Raw genomic sequence first — 22,160 nt, 5'->3', positions numbered from 1 at the left:
TGGTCATGGGATGCCAAGACCTCTTCAACATCATGTTCGTCAACTTCCACAAGCCAAACTCACTTAGTCTTTACTTCGTTCACCACGATCAAAACGCTTAATTATGTCTAGTTTTACACTAAGTGTAAAACCCTTACGAGCTCTTTTAGGCTTTTCCGATACCTTAGAACTCATCTTGCAAACGACTGCTCACAGGCACGTGTTTAAGCAATGCCGGCGAGAATGCCGTTTCAAATCCGGGGCGCGCAGCGCACTACCTTTTATCACGCGCTGATTTTTTCACGCACTGCTCTTTTTTCGTGAAAACACCTTCTGAAAGCAAAAACAGGGTACTAATGTAGGTCTTTCGTAACAGTGAGGTTTCGTAAAGCGAACATTCGAAAAGCGGGGGACACCTGTAATCATTAGTCCAAGTGAAGGGTCTCTTCCCAAAATGTCAACTGTTTATTCCTTTCCATAGCATTTTGTGTGCGTTGCTCTAGAGTTCCAGCATCTGCAGAATATCTTGTGTTCATAACATCCTGTAAAGAAATGGTCCAAAGATTCATGACTCTAGAAGAGGAAAAAATAACTCAACTATGTCTTAATTGCGTAATCTGTTAGTTGTGAACAGTGTTATATATCCACATACAAATTATCCACGGCTAACTGATACTTAGAGAATTCAGACATATCTCTCTGCAGCCTCATGTTCTTTCTTGGCTCAATATTGAAATCTGTGCCTTTGGGTAATTATTTTCTCTGTCTATATCAGAATTGACTACTTGCACTGTAACTCATCATCTGTAATATTGCCTTTCTTCCCTCTTCTTCCCCAATACTGCTGCCCTTTGCAATGCTTCACACCTCTTGATCACTACTGAGTAGATCACTATCAACATCCCCATGGCAACCCTGGTCTCAACCTAACACAATTATTCCCTTTGTCCTATCCATTCCTCCACTACCTTTTCTGCATCTTAAATCTAATTTGTTTTCTCTCATTCCCAACTCTTAACGAAGGGGAGAGATGTGAAAACAGACCATACTAGCAAGGGAATTAAACCACACGTGCCAACGTATTACACAAAAAGAATGCGGAGTTGAGGATACAGTCCAACCAGCTGCAATGGTGAAACAGGAATGGAAACATAGAAACATAGAAAACAAACAGCACAGTACAGGCCCTTTGGCCCACAAAGCTGTGCTGAACATGTCCCTACCTTAGAACTACCTAGGCTTTACCTATAGCCCTCTATTTTTCTAAACTCCATGTAGCCATCCAGGAGTCACTTAAAAGACCCTATCATTTCCGCCTCCACCGCCGCCGGCAGCCATTCCATGCACTCATTGCTCCCTGCGTAAAAAAACTTACCCCTGACATCTCCTCTGTATCTACTTCCAAGCTCCTTAAAACTCTGCCCTCTCATGCTAGCCACTTCGGCCCTGGGAAAAGCCTCTGACGATCCACACGATCAATGCCTCTCATTATCTTGTACACCTCTATCAAGTCACCACTCATCCTCCGTCGCTCCAAGGAGAAAAGGCCGAGTTCACTCAACCTATTCTCATAAGGCATGCTCCCCAATCCAGGCAACATCCTTGTAAATCTCCTCTGCACCCTTTCCATGGTTTCCATGTCCTTCCTATAGTGAGGCAAACAGAACTAAGCACAGTACTCCAAGTGGATTCTGACCAGAGTCCTATATAGCTGCAACATTGAGCTCTTAAACTCAATCCCACGATTGATGGAGGCCAATACACCGTATGCCTTCTTAACTACAGAGTCAACCTGCGTAGCAACTTTGAGTGTCCTATGGATTTTGACCCCAAGATCCCTCTGATCCTCCACACTGCCAAGAGTCTTACCATTAATACTATATTCCACCATCATATTGGGCCTACCAAAATGAACCAGCTCACACTTATCTGGAGGATGTAATAACAGAACTGTAGCATGGAGGCAGATTTGAGGCTTCAGTGAGTGAAACAGAAGACAAGGATTGCAAATGGGCATGTTAACTATTTAAAAATGAACAATGAAACACTAAACAAGTCCTCGTGTAAACTACACAGAACTACATTACAGACATTCAGTCACCCTTTAACTTAACATGTACTCCATTAAATCTCCCTAAGTTATAAAACTGAGAAACTAAGCATGCTACAAAAGAATACTTAATTAAACAAACACAGGGGGCCTCATCTTTCCCAGTGGTGCCTTGAGGCTGGTCGCGACTTCACCTTGAAGTGGACCGCAGAGACAAAGGAAAGAGGCCATGTCACTTGCACGTCCTATTCTTACACCACCCCAAGATGCCCAGAACTGAAAACCGGTTCCGTGGTGCCCAAGGCAACCGATGGGAGAGAGTGGCCGCATCTTTAAACGGGCCAATCATCGACCAACACGACGGAAACGGCTTTCAACCGGCAAATCAGCCAGCCCCACCCATGACAAGAATACTCTGAAAAGAATAAAGGGACAGCACAGAGGCAACTGGACTTAGGAAAGATAATTCATATTTCAGTAATTAACTGCAACTCATTGAAAATTAATAGATAAAATAGGTAAGAGCAAACTGGTGAATATGGTCCATTGTATATTCTGAAGTCTTCGAATAAGGACTCACACAGGAGGTTGATCAACCAGTTAGACTGCCCAGAATCTGAGGTACAGATTGACTCAGATTTGCAGAGATTGATACTTGAACCCAACTAATCTGAATCTGTATTAGTGATGTGGCTAAGGAGACAAAATAACACATTCCTAGGTCTTTTAAGAGAGAGATGAAAGATAGTGCAAGGCAAAGGATTTTAGTAATGGATTATGTAAGAAGCAAGACAAAGTATAACACAAGCTATCAGTGTGAGGAGCAGAAAAATTACCTGAAATTCCATATCTGAAATGTAAGCATTTAATTTGCTGCAAGGGTTTCATTCACCGAAGTGGTTAAATTCAGCATCGAGTCCAGAAGAACTGCATCTGGTGGGAAGATGAAGTGAAGTCCCTTGAATTTGTTTTTCTTGGAACAAAGTAGCTGGCTGAGAACTGAAGGTTTAAAGTGGAGTGAGGAGTATTAAAGTGACAGGTACTTGGATATTCATGCCTTCCTGACTGAGTAGAATTCATCCCATCTACATTAGACTTTGCTAGCTGAGGTTATGGGGTGAGTATATCAATAAATGGTGAGAAAGGAAAGCTTTAAAAGGAATCCAAGGAACGACTTATTCTTCAGAGATTGATGCATATATGGAATGAGTTGCTATTGTTCAGGTACAATAACTACATTTCAAAGATGCTTGACAGGTACATGGATAGAGAGAGGTTTAAGTGATATGGGCCAAGTAGGTTTAGACATGCATCTTGGACCTATTTGGCCAAAGACCCTGCTCCTGTGCTGTATGATTCTCATTCTTTAGAACATAGAAATTACAGCACAGTACAGGCCTTTTGGCCCATGATGATATGTCAACCTTTTAACCTATTCGAAGATCAATCTAATCCTTCTCTCCCTCAGAGCCTCCGATCTTTCAATTCTCCTTTTTCTTTTGCTGATTTCAACCAAGACAACTGTGGTGTTGGTGGAGTACTCTACTGCAGTGAAGGGTAAGACGGGGTTGGATTCATTGACTACAGTGAGAAAGGATCTATGGGATATCCTAAAATGAGCCAAGATTAATCCAGGTCCTGGGGCTCTGAACAGTTACATAATCTGCCATTCATTCCTTAGCTGAACTTGGAGATAAATAATTAGAACATTGAACATAGAACAGTAAAGCACAGTATAGGCCCTTCAGCCCACGATGTTGTGCCAAGCTTTTAACCTGATCTAAGATCAATCTAACCCTTCCCTCCTACATAGACCCCCATTTTTCTTTCATCCACGTGCCTACCTGAGAGTCTCCTAAATGCCCCTAGTGTATCTGCCTCTACCCCAGTACGTTACACATACCTACCAGTCTCTGCATAAAAAACCCAACCCATCTCTTTCATCCCTCTAACACCTGCCCTATACATTCCTCCGTTCACCTTAAAATGATGCCCTCTCATATTAGCTATATCCACTCTGGGAAAAAAGGTGCTGCCTGCCCTCCCTATCATCACATACACCTTTATCAAGTCACCTCTCGGCCTCCTTTGCTCCAAAAAGCAAAGACCTAGCTTGCTCAGCTGGCACAGAAGAAGAGTTGAGGTCTGGGCCTGGAGTGGATCAACCATATTGATTTTGAATCATAGAGCAACAGGTGACCTACTCCTGCTCCTATTCTCTTGTGTTATTGCTACTGGCATTAATAGAACCGTGAGATTAAATGCTCTGAGAAGTAAAGTAAAAAATCTAGGCGATAGTTGCCTTTGATCAAGAAGGTTGAATTCTGTGGAATAAAGATGCCGAGCTATTGAAATAGAGATCTGTGTTTGACAGAATGAAATAGGTCATCGCCAGAGGCTTAATTCACTGTCTTGTATCTGCTTGCCACAGTTAACATCTACCCACTCATCCTAAACTAATTCTGTCCCTAAGGGATGGATTATGGTAATCCTGACTAAATGCCTTTGATAACTCAATACACGGTAATTCCTATACATGTCTGTCCTTTATAAATCTGGATTCATCAAAACCTGTCCTGTCCAAGAACATTAAGTTTAGGAGGAAGCAAGCTAACCCTTTGAGCCTGCACTTCAATTCTTCAGTGATCTTCCTGTCTAGCTCCAAGTTCCTCTTATTTTAGTATTCCTTGATTTCTTTAATAGAATTTCATACACTTGGTATGGTTTGAATGAGCTCAGTAACTGAATGTCCACAGCTCTCGAAGATAGAGAATTCTCAAGGTTCATCACTCTCTGTTTGAAGAAAATTCTCCTCACTGCAGTGCTAAGTGGTTTATTCTGGGGCTGAACATAAAGCAGTAGCACAGTACAGCTCCATCAGCCCACAAGTTGTGCCAACTTTTTAACCTAATCTAAGATCAATTTAACCCTTCCCTCCCATGTCGCCTTACATTTTTCTTTTATCCATGTTTCTTTCTAAACGCCCCTCATGTATCAGCCTTTACCACTACCGCTGGCAGTGCTTTCCAAACAGTTACCGCTCTTTGTGTAAAAAAAAACCTACCTTTGACATCTCCTCTTTATTTTCATCCAAACACCTTAAAATTATGTCCTCTCGTATTAACCACTCTGAGGAAAAAAGCGTTGACTGTCCACTCTGTCACATTATTTGCCTTTATTAAGTCACCTCTCATCTTATACCCATCTGTGCCCTGTGATTCTAGCCAGGGAGGACTTCCACCCTGCCGACCCCTAGAAAACATTGTATGTTTCAATGAGGTAGTCTCCTGTGCTTCTAATCTCCAAGTACAGAGACTAATCTGTTCATAGAGGAAATATACCCTCAGTGGAATCAATCTAATCAATATTTGCTGTACTCTCACTCTTGCATTACTTAGTTTCTTTTAAATAAAGAGATGAAAATCTATATAAATACTCCAGAAACAGTCTCACCAAGGACGTAAAGTGCAGATTCACAGGTTTAGAAAGGCTATCAAAGAATACGGAAGAAGGAAGGAGAACAGGGTTGAGAGGAAAAATGAATTAGCCATGATTAAATTGTAGAACAGACTCGATGGGCCAGATGGCCTAATTCTGCTCCTGTAGCTTATTGTCTTAAATAATTGTGGTTAACTATCTTGGTTCCAGTACCCAAACCCCCTCACTAGAAAAGCCAACACACCATTTGCCTTCTTAATGGCTCACAGCACCCAAGTTCGTTTTCAGCAAATTGTGAAGAGGGTCATGCATGATCCTTTAAGTGTCAGTATTTCTCCATTTCTCACCATTTTGAAAAAATATTCTGCTTCGTGGACCAAAGTGGATGACTCCACATTTTTCCACATTTGTTTCAGCCAGCCATGTAGATTGCGAATATCCTCTTGAAGCCAGAGACACAGAATCTCCTTCCTGTGGTCATGCCACATCTGGACAATCATCTACTGTGTTCAGTTGTTGAGAAGCTCCAGTCTGTCTATCAGTGCCCTAGTGACAAAGCTCCATATTTTCTGACTATCCAACTGGATCAAAGTTATATTTCATCTATCCTGAAATAGTTATCCTCTCAAGTGCCTAAAATAAAAAAAAGAATCGAAATTTTAAGCAGCGTCTCAGTCTAAAACATCGACCGTTACTTTCCTTCTGTAGATTGTCTTTTGGTTCCAGACTCCCGCATCCAAAGTCTATTGTGTCTTCAAAACCAAGTCTGGGCCAAAATCTGCTAATGTAATAGACACACTGTTGAAATTTGTTTGGAGGGTCTTTCACTGTGGAAAAAGTTCAATATAAAAAGCTGTTGGTGTCAATAAGGGAGAACAGCTATTGTAACTGTGTAAAGGTGCAGGGATAACCTTGTCAGCAGTAGGTTCAAAAATGTCCAGAAAACCATGTAGGGAGTGTGTTAGCTTTTAAAATATAAAGTGTATATATAACATGCCAGTAAAGCTGCTTATGCGGTCTTTAGAGCTAGGGGGCAATAGGTAGGGATTGACAAAACCTATAACAGAAGAGAAAGTATTGTCTGTTGCAACAGTTTTTATAACATTACTAGCAGTGGTTGTGATGGCTTCAAACTTCACTCCTCAAATTGAAAACAGCAAAAATAAAGAATGTTGGCAAACATTACGAAGATGAAACTTAACTAAAAAAATTAGTACTCAGCTGAACTTTCCTGTATGTGATTTTGATGTTCATTATATATTTGTGCACTTTAGGATTTATTGAAAGATGATCGTAAAGTAACTGGAGCTCTGATAATTACTTTGGAATGTTTTCATGATAAACAGTGTGTTTGGCAAGACTTGGGACACTAGAAGTTGAGTTGCAAAATATCTGATCCTCTAAAATGTGTAAGATTCACAAAAGCCACATTTCCTGAGCTTGTCTCTAAAAGTTTGCCGTTAGGTGGCAAAAACTAATCAATAAGCTTCAAGACCTTGGCCTCAATGCCTCCTTGTGCAAATGATGCCTCGTTTTCCTCACTTGCAGACCCCTACAAATTTGGATTGGCAACAATGTCTCCTCCACAATCTCCATCAGTACAGCTGCACCACAAGGCTGTGTGCTTAATCCCCTGCTCTACTCATTTATGATTGTGTGGCTAAGTACAGCTCCAATTTCATATTTAAGTTTGCTAATGGCACCACTTTCATTGGCTGAATCAAAGGTGGTGATGAATAAGCACATTGGAGGGAAATTGACGATCTGGCTGAGAGGTGCCATAAAAACAACCTCTACTCAATGTCAACAAAACCAAGGAGCTGATTATTGACTTCAGGAGGAGGAAACCAGAGGTCCATGAATCACTCCTCAACAGAATCAGAGGTGGAGAGGGTCAGTACCTTTAAGTTCCTCGGTGTTATAACTTTAAAGGATCTGGCCTGGGCCAGCACATAAGTGCAATTACGAAGAAAGCATGGAAGCGCCTCTACTTCCTTAGACGTTTGCAAATATTTGGCATGACATCTAAAACTTTGACAAACTTCTGTAGATGTGTAGTGGCAAGTATACTAACTGGTTGCATCACAGCCTTGGGACAGAAATACCAATGTCCTAGAACAGAAAATCCCTCAAAAAGTAGTCGATACAGTCCAGTCTATTTTGGATAAAGCCCTCCGCACTATTGAGCACATCTACATAGAGCGTTGACACAGGAAAACAGCATCCATCATCCAGGACTCACACCACCTAGGCTGTGCTCTCTTCTCACTTCTGCCGTCAGGAAGAAGGTCCAGGAGCCTCAGGATCCACACCACCGGGTTCAGGACCAGTTATTACCACTCAACCATCTGGCTCTTGAACCAGAGGGAATAGCTTCACTCAACTTCTCTCGACCCATTATTGAACTTTCCCACAACCTATACAGTCACTTTCAGGCTCTCTTCATCTAATGTTTTCAATACTTTTTAAACTTTTGCATTTGCAGTTTGTCTTTTGCAAATTGGTTGTTTGTCCATCCTGTTGAGTGAGGTCTTTCATTGATTCTGTTTTGTTTCTTGGACTTACTGAGTATGCCTGCAAGAAATCGGATCTCAGGGTTGTATATTTTGACATATATGTACTGTGATAATAAATTTATTTTGTACTTTGTCATTTCTTAAGAACTGGGGAATAAGGAGAAGTTAAAAAATGTACCCATTGCTTTTGTACTTCTTAGCCATCTGCAGAAGCTTTGCATTTCAAAGGTTTCAAAGGTACATTTAAAGGGAGAGAAATGTATACGATATGCATCCTGAAATGCTTTTTCTTCGAAACCATCCACAAAATCAGAGGAGTGCCCCCAAAGAATGAACGACAGTTATATGTCACCGCCCCCCCCAGCTCCCCTCCCTCCCACGCATAAACGGCAGCAAGCAATGATCCTCCCTCCTCCCACCGGCAAAAAAAAGCATCGGCACCCACCATCGAGCACTGAAGTGTGCAGCAAAGCAACAGCACAGACACAGACTTGCAGTACCCCAAAGACTACTTGTTCACCCAGTATTCGACATACCACAGGCTCTCTCTCTCCCTAATAAGGGAGAAAGGGGTGTCTCTGGTTCATAGCGAGAGGGAAGACATAACAAACAACTGGCTGGTTACAATGTTAAAAGTTTCCGAGCTTTGTGCCCAAAGATCTCAGGTCTCTGGGCACACAGCTATAGATTTTCCAACTCCCACAACAGACCAACCTGCCGGGACACCGACCTCCAATCCACCCGTCTCCAGAGCCACAAGATCCCAGCCCTCCGAAGGCAAGCTGAGTTCGTATGCCGAGCCCTTGGCATGTCAAATAACAGCCAATTGTGAAACCCTGAGAGCGGGGCCCATTCCCCAAAGAACCAAAGTCAGTGTGTAACTCCAGGTCAGGGTCTTCAAAAGAACCCTGAAAGGGAAAAATGGAGATATTAAAGACAGAAGTGGAGCTGTTTCTGAAGATGCAAACAAAGGAGTCGCCGTTAGGCACCATTGTCTCCTCATAAACTCCGGTCTTGATGTTGTTTTCTCTCCTGAAAATTTTGTTCCTGATTCGAGATTGTTTAATGTCAGTTCCAGTACAGAACTGTAAAGGAGACTGAAATAATTGTTACTCTGAATCCGATGCAGCATTTAAAAAAATGCAAGTAAGGTAGAAATCCCAATAATAAAAAAAACAATAAATAACAACACACACACACAAAATGCTGGAGGAACTCAGCAGATCAGGCAGCATCTATGGAAGTGAATAAACAGTCAATGTTTCAGGCTGGAAGGAAGGAGGAAGATGCCAGAATAAGAGGTGGAGGGAGAGGAAAGAAGACTAGCAGAAAGGTGATAGGTGAAGCCAGGTGGGTGGGAAAGATAAGGGGCTGAAGAAGGAATATGATTGGAGAGGAGAGTGGACCGTGGGAGAAAGGGAAGAAGGAATGAGGGGTAGGTGATAGGAGGTGAGGAGAAGTTGTAAGAGGCGGAGTGGGAAACCGAAGAAGAAGGAAGGGGGAAGGAAAGAGTTAGCAGAAGGAGAAATTGATGTTCATGCCATCAAGTTGGAGGATACCTGGACAGAATATGAGGTATCGCTCCTTCACCCTGAGAGTGGCCTCACCGTGGCAAAAAGGAGGACATGGATCGATATGTCAGAGTCGGAATGGGAATTAAAATGGTTGGCCACTGAGTAATACTGCTTTTGGCTGATAGAGTGGAGGTGCTCGACAAAGCAGTCCCTCAACATACAACCAATGTAGAGGAGGCCGTGTCAGAAACGAGGGATACAATGGACGACCCCAGCAGATTTGCAGGTGAAGTGTTGCATCACCTCAAAGGCTGTCTGGGCCCCTGAATGGTGGCAAGGGAGGAGGTGAATGGGCAGGTGCAGCATTTCTGTCACTTGCAGGAGTATGTGCCAGGAGGGAGATTAGTGGGAAGGGATGAATGGACAAGGGAATCATGAAGGGAGCGATACTTGCAAATATCAGAAATGTGATGAGGGAAGGTAAAGATGTGTTGGGTGGTAGGATCCCATGGAAGTGGAGAAATATCCCTGTTAAGGCAGCAGATGGGGTGAGCATGTTTACATATATATATATATATATATATATATATATACACATACACACACACACACACACACACACACACATATATATATATATACACACATAAAGTGACATTGGTGCAGGAGTCTCTGCACATAAGATGACTCTGGCAGGAACTGATAACATAGTGGTCGTGTGGAGCTCCCATCCACTCTGCTTAAGACTGTCACAGACCCTCTTTCCAGCCGTCCCAAAATGTATCTTTACAAACCAATGAGGACCTGCCTTTTTGATTGAGGTTTTGGTTTCTGCCACTTTATTCCTCCACTATGCCCTGTCATCCTTTACTATTTTGAGGAAATCCATTAAAACAATTGTATTTAGACTTTTACATACACTATAATGAAATAAAATGCTCCAGATCTTTGAAGTTATATTAAACTTCCAGTTTAATAACTTAATGATCTGGAACACAATTCCAAGAAATAGCGGGATTTTAAGAAATAGGATATCACTTAAAATAAAACAAAGTTGTGCAATTATTTAACGGCAATTCGAGAGTAGTTTTGTGTTGGGTCAAAAACCAAGGCTTGTACAAGTGACCATTTATCCTGCTTGTGCATACAATTGTGCGTTACTGAATAAGTTGGAACTTAAAAGGGTTAGCTAGACAGACCGCTGGAAACCAGGATGACTTCATTCTTATCACTGTGGTAGGTAGACAAAAAATCAAGGCACAAGTGATGTGCTCAAATGACGTAGCCAGGAAAGCTCACCAACTCCTCTACTCAAAGACATTTGGCTTGTCACTGTCGACTCTTACCAGATTTTGTCAGTGCACCATAGAAAGAATTCCGTCAGGATTCCCAACAGTTTAGTATGGCAGTTGCTCTGTACATGACTGCAAGACACAGCAGAGAGTTGTGGGGACAGCTCACCACGTCACAGAAACCAATCTACCCACTTCGGACTCTGTCTATACTTCTTGCTGCCTCAGTAAAGCAGCCAGTATAATCAAAGACCCCACCACCCTGGACATCCTCTTTTCTCCCCTTGCCCATTAGCGGAAGATCGTCGTCGTCGTGGCTGTCCCTCGAGGTTGAGGATGATGATCTTCGTTCTGTTGATCTACTTATGGGCTCTCAAGTGGCTTATGAGTCCAATCTTGAAGCAGAAGATACAAAAGCCTGAAAGCATACACTAACAGACTCAAGGACATCTTCTGTCACACTGCTATCACACCTTTTAACAGACCTCTTGTTCAGTAAGATGGACTCTTGGCCTTACAATCTAACTTGTTATGATCTTGCACTTTATCAGTTACCTGCACCACACTTTTACACTTTATTCTGCATTGATTTAACTTATTCAAGCTCAATGCACTGTGTAGTGACTTGATCTGTATAAACCATATGTAAGACAAGTTTTTAACTGTATCTTGGCAGACGTGACAATAATAAGCCAAGCCAAACCAAACAGGTCAGCAAATATCTGGTTGTTGTTTCGTATGGCAGGTGGTTTTTCTCTTCATACTGCCAACTGGTTTTTCTGAAGCCACTCCTGCTCATGGACACATTGATGGACAGCGGCAAAGCTGCCTTGGATCTTGGTGAGAGGGCATGTTTGGAGCTTATAGAGTCTAGTATACTTTTCAAACACTGCTGACTCTGGTCTCCGTGAACACGGACCTTTTTATTCTGGGCGACAACCGAGCCAGTATATATTGAAAAGTTCAACTGATTCAAGATGAAGTATGGCCCTGGTCTGTCCGTTCAGGAGCTGGGGTTGGATCAATCTTCGTCTGGCATCTCATCCACAGCTGTTGCAACATGGGTGGCCCTGGGCTGGCATTGCCCGATGGAGTCCTTGAAGCCTGCAAGCCTCCACACGATGTCAACGTGTTGATCCAGGTCATGGAGGTGGTTGTTCTGTGAATAAGTATGGACTGCTGTTTCCTCAAGATGTGAAGTTGAAAATGTCAGTACACACAACTTGTGCATGGCACACAACATTTGTGCTCATTTGACAGAAAAAAATGCATTTCAGAGAGCAAAGCCTCACATGTAGGGTAAAGTTCCCGACAAGTTCTAAAGCATCCAGCATTGTGGGTTTTTGTGGTCTGGAAGTAGCATGTTGGTTATTTGCTGACTGTGAGTCCTTGCTGCTGTTTGTGTTTCCAGATTGTGGAAAATACCTAATCCCCAAAGAAAATTAAGCCTCTGATTTATTGAGCAGCAATGCCAAATGGAAAAATTGAGGGTGCTTTATTCCCTGATCTTGACATTGCTTGGTTTGGCAAGTATAAAATGAGAAAAGAGAAAAGTAAATCAACTTTTAACCTTTTGTTCCTGTTAGCTATCAGTCAAATCGAACTATACTGTTTGCATCTGCCAGTGACTAAACCGCTTTAGAAAGGAATTGAGCCACGTAGCTTGGGGTTGGTTTAACAATACAAATTTATAGTGTGAGTTTAATCTCCACGCGGGCAGGGTTTTGGTGGAAATAGTTCTGAGATGACGATAGGCTAAGCCCAAAGCACCCAGAAAGTGCTTCCTCAAAGCAGGAGTTTCCAATCTGGTGTCCAAGCACCCCTCAGTTAATGATAAGGCTCCATGGCATAAAAAAGATTGGGAGCCCCTGCCCCAGAGTGAGGGATAATGGCCTAGCAGCAACTAAATGCTAAGTATTCTTTCTGAAAGATTATTATTTCAGAGAGAAATACAGTTGGTAGAAAACGAAGTTGAAAATAGAACATCCTATTATTTGTTCCCATCTTTAATAGTTGTTTCATTTGTGATCTGCCAACAGTGGTACCGAAGCCAATGTAGTAACACTGCTGATGTACAGAAAGGGCTGATCCTAACCCCAGCAATATTTCAAAAGTTGATATCTGCCAGTCTTCTTGCTTCAATTAAAAAATACTGCTCCATGTGTTTATTTCAGCCAAACATACAATTATAATACTCCCTCCGCACAATGCACCTGCAAAAAGGTCAGGGCATTGCTATTTGGATCGACAATACAGTCAGTGGCCGCTTTATTAGTTACCTCCTGTGCCTGATAAAGCGGCCATATGTTTCTGGTCTTCTGCTGCCGTAGCCCATCCACTTCAATGGTCAACGTGCTGTGCACTCAGAGGTGCTCTTCTGCGCATCTCTGTTGTAACGCCTGGTTAATTGAGCTACTGTTACCTTCCTGTCAAATTGAACCAATCTGACTATTCTCCTCTGGCCTTCCTCATTAATAAGGTGTTTTCTCTCACAGACTGCTCTCTCACTGACTGTCTTTTTTATTTCTCGCACCATTCTCCATAAACTTTAGAGATTGTTGTGCATGAAATGCCCAGGAGATTAGCAGTTTCTGAGATACTCAAACCACCCTATCTGGCACTGACAATCATTCCATGATCAAAGGCATCAGATGTCTTCCCCATTCTGATGTTTGGTCTGAACAACAACTGAATGTCTTGATAATGCCTGTATGCTTTTATGCATTGAGTTGCAGATACATGATTGGCTGATTAGATATTTGCATTAGCGAGCACGTGTACATAATAAAGTTGCCATTGAGTATATATTGTTTAGACCAAAAACTGTACCTCATATCAGAGTCTTAATTATAAACTGATTGTTTTCAATATTAAGTACGTGGTTCACATATTGTTCTTTGTTTTTCTCAGGTTTACTACATTAACTTTACTGACTTCGCAAGTCACGAGATACTTGTAGACGACAAGCCATTCTTGCAGTGTACGCGCAGCATTGAAAACCGCAAGTCAAAGTTCAATACCTGCTACACAGCTGGTGTGTGCCTACTGAAAGCCAGGCAGAAGATTGCAGTCAAGATGACGTACGAAGATACAGTCATAAACATGAGCAAGCACACAACGTTCTTTGGAGCAGTGAGACTCGGAGAATCCCCATAGGTGTGGGAAATAAGGGAGTCGAGTACAGAGGTGAAAACCGAAAGAAAAGGCAGCATCCTTAAAGAGGTCATGCAAAATTTATATTGAAGTACAGCATAAGTTAAAGTTTATTTCATTTAACCAAAACAAGTTGATTCCCATTTTCCTGATGTACTTCCATGAATGAGCATGAATTACATTGAGTTGTATCAAGAAATTACCCAAACTGTCACAACTCTGTCAGCCTTGTATCAAGGTCCCAGCAATCTGTTCTCCTTAATGTCTATAACAGTGACAGGAGTATTATTAATGAGTTGATTTCCCCAGTCCACATTTCTCCTAGAGGACTGGAATAACTCAATTTGTTCTGCAGCACCCTTGCAGAATTAATGGACATTTGGCTGGTGCTGACGGCACGCATCCCTGCTTTCATCTTTGCAAGTGGAACGAACTAAAGACAAGTGGGTCCTAAGGATGAGACTTGTGAATGATCAGAAAAGAGCAATAGTGGTCTGTTCTTCGATCATCCTCGCTTGTGTAACTAGAAATGTGGGAGAAACAATTGAATAAGTTTTACTTACATATGAAGGAAAGTAGGCAAAGAGCTGAGAATAAAGAGAACTGATTGAATGTAGTTAAAAGTTGCCTTGGAAATCCTGTATAGTGAAATGAACAATTGCGTGTCACTTTGCATTGGGTAAGTGCATTGCTTGGTTGCCCCAGGTCTGTCGTAAGTATATTCAGAGGCAAAGCACTCAGATAGAGTGAACTCCAAAGAATTACACCCATTTTTCTCATGTTTGTTCATGCCTCTCATTCTGAAATGGTGTCCATTAGTTATAGATTCCCCAGACTGGGAAAACCCTCCATTCTTCCAAGGAAAGGTTTTACCCTTATTTGCAATTTCCTAACCAGAATTTTCTTAAAATGATGTATGAGAATCTTTTGTGCTTTGTAATTCACTGCAGCTGCCTGATATGGTACTGTTGGAAACACTTCTGTGATAGGAGGAATAGAAAAGTTAAGCATTCGTACTCATAGTCATAAGCTCAATGTCTGCAACTGGAGTTGTATTATTAGTTTTAGATTTTGTGGTCCTTGAGTTCCTGATGGATTTTATTCACAAAACCTTTGGAATGTTTCAGTCTGGTACATTTCAAACATGTAACTTTTTTTTTGTCATTCTGAGATATTACAAACTAAATGGAAAAAAATATCTCATTCCTGCCACCTTGAGACTGAGTGAAACGTTACAACTTGCAGCCAATTGCACAAAATGAAGGAGTCCAATCCGGATTAAATTAGCATGGTGTCAAGTGAAGGGAATGGAAATTATATTAGGTATTAGCATCCTGAAGTGCTATGACATGAATGTTGCATTGTTCAAGGAGCCAAACGGGACACCCTGCATTTCAATCACAAACAAGAGAAAATCTGCAGATGCTGGAAATCTGAGCAACACACACAAATGCTGGAGGAACTCAGGAGGCGAGGCAGCATCTTTGGAAAAGAGTATATGTTTCGGGCCGAAACCCCTTGCCTGATATGTCAACTGTACTTTTTCCCAAAGATGTTCCTCCAGCATCTAGTGTGTGTTATCCTGCATTTCAAAATAATTTTAAAGTAAAACTTTAAAGTTTAGTGGAAGGAGGGGGAAAAAAGATATTTTGAGCAATTAACATCACCTTTAGTAACATCTCCCTGTGGATGGACAAAACTAGATCTAAAGTTCAAGCATTTTTTGAGATACAGCACAGTAACAAACCTGTTATGCCCAATTAGACTTAATTTACCCATTTATCCATACGTCTGTGGAATTCTGGAGGAAACCAAACAAGGGGGAAGCACACAAACTCCTTACAGAACAGGGGTCCCTGGCACTGTAATCGCATGTTACACTTACTGCTATACTACCATGACTCCCACCAAACTACACACTGGCTGGGAATTGAGCACAGGCCTCCCGCATGGCAGGCGAGACTTCTAACAATGCACCTTATATTGCATCTTGGTCTTTTCTGTAGAAATAGTAGTTTTCAACCATGACGCAGATGAGCTTCCAGAGTGGGAACATATCAGCCAAAAATACAAGCTAAGTGGAGAAGGTTTCCACGTAATTGTATTTTTTTGTTATGGATCTTTCCTAAAGAACAATTAAGTGAATGCTTTGCTATAAAATCAGCAATTATGAATAACAAGATTCATATTCCTGGGCATTGATTTATTGGCCCAAGCATTACAAACTTTTTGCATCTTCTGCACTTGCTAAGAAAATAAAAGGCCTGTCTTGGCCTCCTATTAACTTCTGCTTGAGATGCTTATGTGGAAGTACGAGGTGAGAGCAATATTGAAGCCAGTTGAATAGTCCACAGGTAGCTACTGAGGCAAGGTCAAAGTTAGGCAAAAGCTAAAATATTCTTAGAAATCTCAAACTTAATACAAATAATGACCTCTGAGACAGACATTTAAAATTTTTTAAAAAGTTATTTGTCACTAGAACTGTACATCTCGACTATACTATCACCCCCTCTGCCTCTTGTAAGGATTATTTTCCTTTCACTCTGTTTGTCCATTTGCATCGTTCATATCCAGATTTTCACACAGGTGCCTTCCCAGTGTCTGCCTCCAGTCTGAACCATCGCCTTTCTTCTACCATGGTTGACAGAGCAGAATTAAAATCAGAATCAGAATCAAGTTTGATATCACTGGCATATATCGTGAAATATGTTGTTTTGTGGCAGCAAATCATTGCAATACATAATAAAAAAAAACTATAAATTACAATACGGAATTATATGTGTATACAACAGGTGGTTAAATATGTAGTGCAAAAGGAGTGCAAAGACATAGTGAGGCAGTGTACATGGGTTCATTGTCCATTCAGAAATCTGATGGCGATGGAGAAGAAGCTGTCCTAAAATTGTTGAGTGAGTGTCTGCAGGCTCCTGTACCTCCACCTTGATGGTAGTAATGAGCAGAGGTCATGTCCTTGGTGATGGGGGTCCTTAATGATGGATAGCACCTTTCTGAGGCGTTGATTTTTGAAGGTGTCCTTGATGCTGCGGGGGCTATTACCCATGATGGAGCTGGCTGTGTTTTGCAACTTTCCACAGCTTTTTCCATTCCTGTGCAGTGGCCCCTCTATACCAGATGCCCATGCAACCAGTTAGAATGCTCACCATGGTCCATCTGTAGAAATTTGCTAGTCCCTGGGGGCATACCAGATCTCCTCAAAATTTCAGCAATTCCTTTCCCTTCCACTGGTGCTGCTTGACCTGCCGAGTTCCTACAGCAGATTGTTGTATAAGATCGTGATGGGTTTAGAGTAAATCAATAGTGGCAAACTTACTAAGGCTTCCAAATCTTTGCCCCAGCTAACTGCTTCTATACAGATGCACAGCTTGACATCAACAATTCACATACCGGAGTTCAGCCCATGACCTAATTGGACTGCTTGTATGGATATTGTACTTGTTATGATTGTCACACTCCTTTCTCCCTCAATTTCTTAGGTTGACACATTCTAGCAAAAGTCCTTAGCTGCCTAAGCTGAAATTCATTTTTCACTTTTCTTCCTTTAATTTGCAACGCAAGGTTAGGATAAACTAGAATTGACTTAGGACATTCCTTCTCATGATATCAGAACATCAGCTAATGCCTTTTCTTTGAGGAGTAAGGTCCTTTTTATTCCTCTTGCCTGTTCAAGATCCCTTCTGCAAGACATTAAGGATGATTACCTCAGCCAATTGTTCACCAGAATTTTGGTGAACACCTTTAATGATGCTGAGGCAATAGATGGCCTCCAGTCATCCAAATGCCTATTGTTTAAATTTCTGGCCTTATGTGAAATGCCTGAGGTTGATTCCCAGCCTGGCAGCTCAGGAGGTTTAAATTTGACCAGTTAAATTAATTTGGAAATGAAAATCCAAGATCAAAATGTGAAATGATACTTGTCTTGAAAGCCTTGAGAAGCAAATTGACTATGCATGTCCAGTCTGCCCTCAGTATGACTCCAGGCCCTTAACTGGCTTTTGAAATGGCCTAGAAAACCACACTTAAGTCATTCAACCCAGCGTTGTAATGTTTGGATATTTTGAGTTACTGTTGCCTTCCTATCAGCTTGAACTAGTCTGGCTCTTCTCCTCTGATCTCTCATTAACAAGGTGTTTTCGTCCAGAGAACTGCTGCTCACTGTTCTTTTTTTGCAACATTCTTTCTAAACTCGTTAGAGACTGTCATGTGTGAGAATCCCAGGAGATCAGCAGTTTCTGAGAATCTCAAACCACCCTATCTAGCACCACAACCATTCCACGATCAAAGACACTTAAATCACATTTCTTCCCCATTCTGATGTTTGGTTTGAACAACAACTGAACCTCTTGACCATGTCTGGATGCCTTTATGTATTGCGTTCAAAGATTTCAAAGGTACATTTAATGTCAGAGAAGTGTATACAATATACATCCTGAAATTCTTTTTCTTCGCAACCATCCACAAAAACAGAGGAGTGCGCCCAAAGAATGAATGACTGTTAAATGTTAGAACCCCAAAGCCTCCTCCAGCTCCCCTCCCTCCCACATGCAAGCAGCGGCAAAGTAACAATTGCCCTTCCCCACCAGCAAAAAAAAGCGTCAGCGCCCCCCCCACCACCAAGCACTCAAGCATGCAGCAAAGCATCAATAAAGACACAGACTTGCAGTACCCCAAAGATGACTCGTTCATCCAGTAATTTAACATACCACAGACACTTTCTCTCCCTTATAAGGAAAAAGGGGTGTCCCCATTTCACAGCGAGAGAGGAGACATAACAAACCACTCACTGATCTACAATGTTAAAAGTCCATTGTGTCCCCTTCTCCGAGTTCTGTACCCAAAGAAGTCGGGTCTCTGGGCACACAGCCAGAGATCCTCTGTCTCCCATAACACAACGATTTCCTGCAGAGGCATCGACCTTGAGTCCACCCGCCTCCAAAGCCACAAAATCCGGAAACTCTGAAGGCAAGCTACTCCACTAGGCCACGTGATTGGCAGTTTGGACAATTGCATTAATGAACAGGTGTACTGTACCTAACAAAGTGGTCATTGAGTGTAAATGGGTCAGTGTCCGTTTTCTTCCTGTCTGCTCTCCTAACAAATCATCAGCTATGTTTGCCTTATCTTGTTTCAAAATATACGATTGTCACCTTGCATTTTCATGCATATTACAGCAATCTGCTTGGTTACATTATTAAGTTGGGCTCTAATTGGCTTTATAGCTGTAATTCAAAAGCCGTCCTTTGATTAGAGTCAATGATGGATGTTGCTTCCTAGCTGTCTATGCAAGCCAGGTCAGAACAATACAGAAAATAAGCTGTTGTCTGTGCTGCAGGCTCCCCATCTCCCTGCAGCTGATGAATCCAAAGGAATGGTAGAGACCAATACAGTTTGCACCAGTGACATCACAGGAGTTGAGTTGCCAGTCAGCATTGAACTCAACATGGGACTCCTTTCGGGACACAATCTCTGGATTATTCCTTGGGGTTTACTCTGGGAGCGACCCCTATAGTAGGTATAGTTGCAAGGCAGCAGAAGTTTGAGGTCAGAGTTTTCCTTCTCCTAGATGAGCTGATAACCATGGCCGATGAGCCTCATCTGCCTGAAGTGACTGGTTATATGATGCCAGTAACCCACCTTTGCCCTCTCTCCTATCAATAAATATGGCTCGTCTGGGCTGAGGAGCTAAACTACGTGTGAAGGCCAGGAGCTGGACTTAGTTTTCAGAGGTTCTTAGAGATGCACACCAGTGGGAGCAGTTAAAACATAGTGGTAGCTTACCCACTCTCCCTCTTAGGAACCTTAATGAATTCAAAGGACTTGTAATATTAAAAAAAATTAAATAGGACCAAGGTAAAATGTTTTTCATGACATGATATTCCAATGCTTGATGCTCAATCTTCTCGTATTCTTAATGATATACAACACCTTTGCATCAATACACTTCCGTATGTAGTGTATATAATAAAGTACCTCAATGTTATATTGTTTTTTCCATTGCAGAACGTAGAGAAAACCAGATTGAGGGAGCCATCTTATAACAATGATGGAATGACCTTGTGCTGAAATGTGTCAGTTTTGAGTTCTGTTCTGAAGATATTAACATAATTTATTTGTATTGTGTATATATATTTTTGTATTAGTTGTTGGCGCTATTCACCTGCTGTATACTGAGTTGCTAAACATCTTTACAAAAACTGAGTACATATATTAAAACTGTACATGGCCTTCAAAATTTGCTGGCATACTTTCAATGTTTTTATTTGAAGCAAAGATTACGTTGCTACCTTTCATAGCAGAAACAGTATCTCATGTGGATCATACTAATCTAAAACACTATGAACATATAACCAAAATTGTTTGGCTACCTAATATTTTCCATCCTGATCCCTTAACATGATAAAATGAGGGAAATGTTTTTTGTACATAATAAAATTATAAACGTGTACTTCCATTTCATAATTAAGTAAACAATTATCCCTGTGCACTAATAACCACATTTTTAAAATTTGCAATTAAAAATTTAAAATTATTGCTTCATACAAATTGCCTTCCCTTTATATTTTGCCAATAACTCTTATAGTTCTCCTCAGTTAACTTTTGACCAATTCCCAGTCCTCCATTCACTGGTTCAGTACCTAAATATTTCTTTGCCTTTAGGATGTTGTTGATAAAGTTTCTGCTGTTTTTCTTGGTCATCTCTTTCAGGAAAAAGTATGTTTCCTTCTTCTGTTTCCAGTTTATTTCTCCTGGAGCGAAATTGTATACAGTGCTTGCTATCATAGCGTTGAAGGCTTTTGTGCAGTAATTACTAACACTTCAGTATTGAAAATATCAGCTTTGGCTGATAGTGGAAAAGAATCAGATTTAATATCACCGACATACGCCCAGCGACCTGGGCTCCACAGCTGCCTGTGGTAATAAATTCCACAAATTCACCACCCTCTGGCTAAAGAAATTTCTTTGCATCTCTGCTTTAAATGGATGCCCCTCTATCCTGAGGATGTGCCCTCTTGTCCTAGAGTCCCCCACCATGGGAAACATCCTTTCCACATCTACTCTGTCTAGGCCTCTCGACATTCAAAAGGTTTCAATGAGATCCCTCCTCATCCTTCTGAATTCCAGCGAGTACAGACCCAGAGCCACCAAACATTCCTCGTACCCCTTTCATCCCTGTGAACCCTCTCCAATGCCAGCACATCTTTTTTTAGATGAGCCCAAAATTGTTCACAATACTCAAGGAGCCTTATAAAGCCTCAGCATCACATCCTTGCTCTTGTATTCTAGACCTCCTGAAATGAATGCAAGTTAACCTTTAGGGTGTTCTGCACAAGGACTCTCAAGTCTTTTTGCTTCTCAGGTTTTTGGATTTTCTCCTCATTTGGAAAATAGTCTGCACATTTATTTCTTCTACCAAAGTGCATGACCATGCATCTTCCAACATTGTATTTCATTTGCCACTTTCTTGCCCATTCTCCTAATCTAAGTCCTTCTGCAGCCTACCTGTTTCCTCAACACTACCTGCCCCTCCACTAATCTTCATATAATCTGCTAACTTAGCTACAAACATCTATTCCATTATCTAAGTCATTGACACACAGCATAAAAAGCAGTCACAACACTGATCCCTGAAGAACACTGTTAGTCACTGGCAGCCAAACAGAAAAGGATCCTTTTATTCCCACTCACTGCCTCCTACCAATCAGCCATGCAAGCCATACTGTAATACCATGGGCTCTTAACTTGGATAGGGTAGTTAAGAAAGCTTGTGTTCTGTTAGCTTTCATAAGTCGAGGGATAGAGTTTAAGTGTCGCGATGTAATGATGCAGCTCTATAAAACTCTGGTTAGGCCACACTTGGAGTACTGTGTCCAGTTTTGGTCGCCTCACTATAAGAAGGATGTGGAAGCATTGGAAAGGGTACAGAGGAGATTTACCAGGATGCTGCCTGGTTTAGAGAGTATGCATTATGATCAGAGATTAAAGGAGCTAGGGCTTTACTCTTTGGAGAGAAGGAGGATGAGAGGAGACATGATAGAGGTGTACAAGATAATAAGAGGAATAGATAGAGTGGATAGCCAGTGCCTATTTCCCAGGGCACCACTGCTCAATACAAGAGGACATGGCTTTAAGGTAAGGGGTGGGAAGTTCAAGGGGGCTATTAGAGGAAGGTCTTTTACTCAGAGAGTGGTTGGTACATGGA

The 22,160-nt window shown here is 41.6% G+C and overlaps 1 protein-coding gene across 1 annotated transcript in view; it reads left to right on the top strand.

Moving 5' to 3' along the window:
• eda (ectodysplasin A) overlaps positions 1–20,135 on the top strand; it is a 269,459-nt gene extending 249,324 nt beyond the window's left edge. Inside the window, exon 8 of the mRNA XM_072270941.1 lies at positions 13,700–20,135. Within this exon, the coding sequence (XP_072127042.1) occupies positions 13,700–13,945 (246 nt within the window). The 3' untranslated portion in view covers positions 13,946–20,135. The remainder of the gene's footprint in view (positions 1–13,699) is intronic.
• The last annotated feature ends 2,025 nt before the right edge of the window (positions 20,136–22,160 follow it).

The sequence above is a fragment of the Mobula birostris genome, chromosome 10 (genome assembly GCF_030028105.1).
Source record: "Mobula birostris isolate sMobBir1 chromosome 10, sMobBir1.hap1, whole genome shotgun sequence".
NCBI lineage: Eukaryota > Metazoa > Chordata > Chondrichthyes > Myliobatiformes > Myliobatidae > Mobula > Mobula birostris.
This window is presented reverse-complemented; position numbering and strand designations above follow the sequence as displayed.